The 7,255-nt window shown below is 54.3% G+C and overlaps 1 protein-coding gene across 1 annotated transcript in view; it reads right to left on the bottom strand.

The window, feature by feature from the left end:
- LOC102751710 (sodium-dependent phosphate transport protein 3) overlaps positions 1-5,114 on the bottom strand; it is a 14,221-nt gene extending 9,107 nt beyond the window's left edge. The window contains exons 1-3 of the mRNA XM_015563503.1: positions 4,990-5,114; positions 2,734-2,843; positions 1,152-1,351 (exon numbers count right to left, since the gene is read on the bottom strand). Coding sequence (XP_015418989.1) covers positions 1,152-1,351; positions 2,734-2,761 — 228 coding nt within the window. The 5' untranslated portion in view covers positions 2,762-2,843; positions 4,990-5,114. The remainder of the gene's footprint in view (positions 1-1,151; positions 1,352-2,733; positions 2,844-4,989) is intronic.
- Between the last annotated feature and the right edge of the window lie 2,141 nt (positions 5,115-7,255).

Below are 7,255 nucleotides of genomic sequence, written 5' to 3'. Positions count from 1 at the left end.
GAGGCAGAGCAGGTGTGACCCCAGCAGCCCCGCCCCCAGCATGTGCTTGGCGCCAAATATCCCCGCCAGGTATCCGCTGGGGATCAGAGTCAGCAAAATCCCGTAGCTGATGGAGCTGAAGAGGATGCCCTGGGTCTCTGGGCTCCATGCGTAGACGGAGGTCTGAAAAGGAGGAGAAAGGAAAGCTCGTGGCTGCGAACGGGGGCTTCCCAGCCAGAGCGCTGTGGTCGGTGGGGCCTCCCATGGAAGGGCGCATTTGGTTTCTCTCTCTTTTTTCTTTTTTAAAATCTAGCTTAAATATCCCACCGTTTCCAAAATCACTAATTATATGCCTAATTACTTTTAATATATTTTTATTGATTTCCGAGAAGAAGGGAGAGGGAGAGAGAGAGACATCAATGATGAGAGAGAATCGTTGATCGGCTGCCTCCTGCACGTTCCCTACTGGGGATCGAGCCCGCAACCCTGGCACGTGCCTTTGACTGGAATCAAACCTGGGACCCTTCCGTCCACAGGTCAACGCTCTATCCCCTGAGCCAACCGGTTAGAACCCTCCTTTGCTCCTCTCCGAGGAAGGAAAGGCAGAGGGTGCGAAGGGGAAAAGCGAGAAGAAAGGGTCGCACAAACGGGCGGCTGGAGGGGTCTGCGAAGGAGACGGCGACAGAGATTCCGTCGGCAGAAGAGCTCCCTTGCACTATTTTGCTTCTGGTCAAAGTCGGGTGACATGCGGACCCTCATTCCAAAGGGTAAGGGAGACCAGGGTTCCTGCGCCCCCATCCACTCAGTCCCTAACAGCAGGTCAGGAGCGATGGCCGCCTGCACAGAACCAGCTTCCTAGACCAGGAGTGCGGCCACCTTCCTCTCCCGAGGCGACCTGATAAATGGCTGGTGGTGGCTGCTGGACAGGAAACATCGTGGTGTACATGGAGGTACAAACAGCGTGACTGTAGAATACTGTCCACTTAACGTAAATAATGGCCCAGATTCTCTCTCTCCCTCCCTCCCTTCCTCTCTCTGAAATCAGTAAAAGTATATTTTAAAAATAAAATAAAATGAAATCCATGCTTCTCCATCCACAGAATTGAGATCAAAGCCTTCCCTTCACACTGGGGATGCCCGCCCGACAAAGGGCTGCTCCCCGTCCCACTCACCCCTGCGTGGAATTCCCCAATGGGCCCGCTGGGGTCCTGGAGGGGGCCGTCCGCGGAGGCGTTGGCCGGGGCGGGCTGCTGGGTGCCGTTGACCATGGCGATGATGGCGATGCTGAGGCTGACGCGCTGGGTGATCATGCTGAGGTTGGAGAGGTGCATGACCACGGCCAGCCCGTAGCGCAAGGAGCAGATGTCCGGGCCTGGGAAGGACGGGGGGAAAAGTGGGGGCTCCTGGCGGCGAGCGCTCCTCCCAGTGAAAAACACGCCGCGGGCCCGACCGGCATGGCTCAGCGGTTGAGCATCGACCTATGAACCAGGAGGTCGGGGTTCGATTCCCTGTCAGGGCCCCTGCCTGTGGTTCGGGCTCGATCCCCGGTGTGGGGCATGCAGGAGGCAGGCGATCCATGACTCTCTCTCAACATTGATGTTTCTCTCTCTCTCTCTCCCTCTTCCTTCCTCTGTGAAATCAACAAAAATATGTTTAAAAAACAACAACAGAAACACCACAGCCCCCTCTCTCTTTTCACTAAAACGCAGCCCTCCTCGGCCCTTCCCTTTAGTCAGCTTCAGGCCTGAGTCTGGGATCCCATCACCAGGCAAAGCCACGGTGGGAAGCAGATGATAAACACAGAACGAGCTACATGATGGCACGGACCGCCATTGTTCCCAAACCAAGTGAGGGGGAGAGGGCGGCAGAGCCTCCCACAACACCTCCCCCAGCTGCCTGTCAGCCCCCATCTGGTTTGCATATTCATTTACCAAAAACATCTTGCAAGTTTCGACTAGACAGCCAGCTGCCTTCGAATGAAGCTAGTCACATGCCCAGGATCTTCTTTTTAGGCATTTTTTTTATTTGTTTGTAGAGAGAGGGAAACACCGGTTTGCCGTGACACTTATGGATGCGCTCATAGGCTGGCTCTCGCATGGGCCCTGAAGGGGACCGAACTGGCCACCGTGGGGTCTCAGGCCGATGCTCTACCCAACCCAGCGTATTCACGCACCTGAGTGTAAATATTTTCGCATATTTGGAGAATTTGGACTAAAGAGAAACCAGAGAGAACCTGGGAGGAAATAGAGGAGAACACAGGGTGTCCCCCCCAAAATGTCTACGCACTTTGAGTATGTTAGAGTGTGTGTGCATTTTGGGGGGACACCCTGCGTAGTGGAAGAAATCCTCGTTCATGGCCAGGTGGCTCAGGGATGGATGGGTCACCTGGAGAAGAATTATTTCCTTATTCCTGGAGATTCCCCGCTCAGGAGACACAGCCAGCTCCCTGGCAAGGACCCCGTCGCAGGAATTCAGGCAGCCCCGAGGGTTTCTATAAAATGACTTTTTCAGACCCATTCCATTCCTTATGTCCTAGGACTCGCTGAGCGCTGGGCTTAATCTCTGGCCCATAACTCAGTGGGGCTCCCTGAGGAAGAAGCAACAAGAGGCAACAGGGTGAGGGGCTGGAGCGGGTCCCACTGCCCGCTGAGGCGCGATGGGAGGAGGAGGGGAGCAGAGCAGGGAGGTGCCGGGGATGCGGGGACACCGGTCCGCCCTTCCACGGGCAGCGGCCAGCCCGGCGGGTGGCGTTACCTCTCCTGGCAGACGGCTTCTCGTCCATGGGGCTCCTCCGGGAGGCGGCTCCGCACGTGGGGGCAGAGGCGCCCCTGCCCTGAGTCTCTTTCGCCGCGACAGGCTCTGACCTAGGGGAGGACAAGCCAACGCAGGACCCACAATCACTCCCGCATTCCCGCTGCCTGCTCTGGGCATCAGCAAACCCTTTGTTTTGTTGTTGTTGTTATTTTAAAATATGTTTTTATTGATTTCAGTGAGGAAGGGAGAGAGAGACAGAAACACCAATGATGAGAGAGAATCATGGACCGGCTGCCTCCTGCACGCCCCCCACTGGGGATGGAGCCCGCAATCCAGGCCTGTGCCCCGACCGGAATCCAACCGTGACCTCCTGGCTCCTAGGTCGATGCTCACCCTGAGCCACGCGGGCGGCCCAGCCCATTTCCTATCACCTGTTGTCATTGCCCTCAGGGCTCCCCTAACATGCAGCGGCCTTGCGTCACCCTGTTGGCGAGCCTCCTCGTTTGCTCAGAGTAAATGTCCACGTGGCCGAAGGAGCAGGAACCTGCAGGTCGAAGGGCGCGGGGACCAGTCCCGGCCGTTCTGGGAACGAGGTCGGACAAAGCCAGGGCAGTTCCCGGGGCTCCCCGAGCCTTTTCACCCGTTTCCTCGGAAGCAGGGGCCAGCGCGTGGGAACGGGGGTCTGAGACGCGCCTCCTCACCCAGGACAGCTCACGGCGTCACGTGCGATCCTTGCTCACGGCGGCAGGGAGGACAGACAGTCCCAAGCTTGGCACCCGGGCTGTCGGGTGACTGCATGGAGGCTCGCAGCGGACACACGTTACTATAAACATGCCTTTGATGGTTCAGTTGGCCTGAAACTTTCACTTTAAACTTTTCCTTTTCTTTCTTTTTTAAAAAAATATATTTTATTGGTTTTTTACAGAGAGGAAAGGAGAGGGATAGAGAGTTAGAAACATCGACCGGCTGCCTCCTGCACACCCCCTACTGGGGATGTGCCTGCAACCAAGGTACATGCCCTTGACCGGAGTCGAACCTGGGACCTTTCAGTCTGCAGGCCGACGCTCTATCCACTGGGCCAAACCGGTTAGGGCTTCCTTTTTTTTCTTTCTTTCCCTCAAACGGTGGGTGAGCAAGGGATGCCACTCGACAAAAACTTCAGGGAATAAGTGGAAACGTGACTGTTTCTGGGTTCGTGCCACTGCCCACCTTCCAGAAGACGGGTGGTTCTAAATAAAACTGGTTATCCCAGCAGGTGATTCCTATCATGCCACTAGTTCCTGTAGCAATTTAACCCTGAAGAATAAAGTCTGTGGGCAACGCTGGAAGGGTTGTCACTAGAGCACGCACCTCGGTTACAGGCTCCTCCCCGGCCGTGCCCTGGTCGGGGCTCGTGCAGGAGGCAACCAATCGATGTGTTTCTCTCTCTCTCTCCCTCTCTCTTCCACTCTCCCTAAAAATCAATGGAAAAATGGCCCCAGGTGAGAATTAACCACAACAACAGGTGCAACTGGACCCAGCCCGGGAGATGGGCAGAAGCCCAGGCACCTCTCCTGAGTGACAGCCTGGGGCCCCGTCTTCCAGGCCAATGTGAGCCCAATTGTGCTGTCCTCCAGGTCCCTTCCCTGCGTCTCTTCCCACCCTCCCCCCGCCACCCTCTCTCCCCTTCCTTCCCATCGAGCAGCCAGGGTCTCTCCGGTTGGGGTCCAGCATTTTATTCCACAGCTGAAGCCCGTCCACATGCCACGGCGTCCCAGTTAGCACTCCGGCTCCTCAGAGGAGCCGCCCTCGCCCAGTGTCCCCTGGGCCTGGTGGCCCCCAAGCCCTGCTCTAGGGTCTTGATAGAATCGATCACCTTTTTCAGTTTTCTAAAATCGTTTGGATAATCCTCTCCCCAGGATACTTTTCCATTGATTTTTTTAGAGAGAGTGGAAGGGAGAGGAAGACAGAGAGAGACATCGATGTGAGAGAGACACATTGATGGGTTGCCTCCTGCACGCTCAGGTACATGTCCTTGACTGGAATCAACCCCAGGACCCTTCTGTCCGGGGACCAACGCTCTATCCACTGAGCACACTGGCCAGGGCTCTTCAGAAAGTCTCTTCTTGATTTTGCAACCAAAAACCATCCCCGGAGGGAGGCCCTGCGGCTGCTGTTCAGGGTCTTTCTCCGACTTCCCCTCACCCACTCCCTCCCTCGATGGGCCTCTGGTGCAGGACTGATTAGCACCGACCCAGAGCGAAGAGAAGCACTTACCTTCACCATTAACCCGTCTGCTAAGCCCTCACCGCAGGCGGCTGTGGAGTGGCTTCTGTCCCCTCGCCCCTTCCCAACGTCCTGCCGTGTACAAAGACAAACACCAGCCACGGGGGAGGCCCAGGGCAGCAGGCGGGGAGCCTGGGTCTGGCTGTGCAGCTTAATTTTTAACTTCACGTCCACGTTCTCACTGGCAGGGGCTGCATCTCAGAAGATGGCACCATGTTTTTCTGTTTTGAACTGTGCCCAGAGCCGAAAACATCAACAAGACTTTTCCTGAAGGGAAGGCGGCCTGGGGCTGGGCGAGGGGAGGCCAAGCCCACCTTCTAGTGTTTTCTGTGGCCTCTTTGGGCTGATTTCTATGTCAGTGAAGACGGGTCATCACGCTCAGCTGAGGTCAGTGAGCAAATCAAATGAGATCCACGTGCTCATGGAAGTGGGTCGTCAAGAAGTGAGAAGTTGCCTGGCCGGCGGGGCTCAGGGGCTGAGCATCGACCCATGAACCAGGAGGTCAGGGTTCGATTCCCGGTCAGGGCACAGGCCTGGGTTGCGGGCTCCATCCCCGGTGTGGGGCGTGCAGGAGGCAGCCGGTCCATGATTCTCTCTCATCATTGATGTTTCTGTCTCTCTCTCCCTCTCCTTTTCTTTCTGAAATCAATAAAAATATATTTAAAATAAAACAAACAAACAGGTGTCTGTAATTTATAAATATCAAGAGGGATGTAGCAGAAAAGATGAGCGAGTCTCTTAAAAACTAGATCTCTCTGGCCTGGTTTAAGCAGCTGTTTCCAGTCCGAGCAGGGCCATTCCCCTTTTCTTCTTTATAGAATTTACTGTGCTCCAGGCACAGAGCTGGCTTCTGAGAGTAGCAATGTGTTTAATCGCTGATCTTTTACTCCACAGAATTCAGAGTCCACGGTGTGAGGCAGGACATATAGGCACAGTGGGGTGGGAAGTCATGGAAACAAACAATTCAGTAGGGACCCTGCCAACCACAGGGGTCAGCGGAGGCCTTCCCGTAGGAGGCGGCATGAATGACTCAGTAACGCGGGAAGGGAATGAGTCAGTTACCTGGGAAGGGCCTTGGGAAGCAGCCGGGTGTGGGAATGAGGACTGTTCAACACGCCTGGGGATTAGAGTGAAAGGTGTGAGGGGAATTTGGTGAATTGACTGGAAACATACTAAACAGTTATTTTAAAAAATCAGTTGCTTTTTCCAAAAGTAGAAGGATTTAGTCAGGAACAGAGATAGAAAGGAGTTTTTATCAGTCCCTAGCAACAGTTGGGCACCTATAAAGGTGGTAAAAAAAAAATTATAAAACTGTGCTAGCTGGTTTGGCTCAGTGGATAGATCCTTGGCCTGCAGAAGGTCCCTGGTTCAACTCTAGTCAAGGGCACAGGCCCAGGTTATGGGCTTGATCCCCAGTAGGGGGAGTGCAAGAGGCAGCCAATCCATGATTCTCGCTCATCATTGATGTTTCTCTCTCTCTCCCTCTCCCTCTCCCTTCCTCTCAGAAGTCAATAAAAAATATATTTATAAAAATAAATGTTAAAAAGTTATAAAACTAAACAAAAAGATAAATAAAAAACCCAACGCGTACAGCCTATACATGTGAATATACATATGTACATTTATCTATGGTGCCTGTGTAGCCATGTACATATATGTGTGTATATGTACAGACACACACAGACAAACATAGAAATGTGAGAGCCCAGGCCCACCCTGACCCGCTGGCACACTCAGCACTGGGATCAGTTTCACACATGGATTCATTTAAGAAGCGCCGTCAGGGAAGTGGAAGAAAATTGTGAGAGAGAATCACTGACCAGCTGCCTCCTGCAGGCCCCACCCTGGGGATCCACCCACAACCCGGGATGTGCCCTGACCGGGAATCCAACCCTGACCTCCTGGTTCTTAGGTCACTGCTCCACCACTGAGCCACACCAGCTGGCTCCCAGCTCACATCTCTGTCTGCCTCCTCACTGCCTATGCTGGGTGTGCCAGCCGGCATGTCCATAGTCTCTGTTTTTTCTCTTTAAAAATTCATGCAATTTGTGCCTATCACTGAGTTTTCTAAGGACGAATAAAAACAATTTCATCAATTTGCCAGAAAAAAGTGTTGTGTGTAGCTGTGGCCTCGGCACACGGCACACTGTCTGTGCGTCCACATCCGTGTGCTGAGTCAGCACGGGCCCCACCGATAAAGGTCACGCTCGGGGCTGTCACATGAGCAGCCGAGTGACCTGGCCCTGCTGACCCCGCC

The sequence above is a fragment of the Myotis davidii genome, unplaced genomic scaffold (genome assembly GCF_000327345.1).
Source record: "Myotis davidii unplaced genomic scaffold, ASM32734v1 scaffold217, whole genome shotgun sequence".
NCBI classification, from domain to species: Eukaryota; Metazoa; Chordata; class Mammalia; order Chiroptera; family Vespertilionidae; genus Myotis; species Myotis davidii.
Note: the sequence above shows the minus strand (reverse complement) of the source record. Positions and strands in the feature narration are given on the sequence as shown.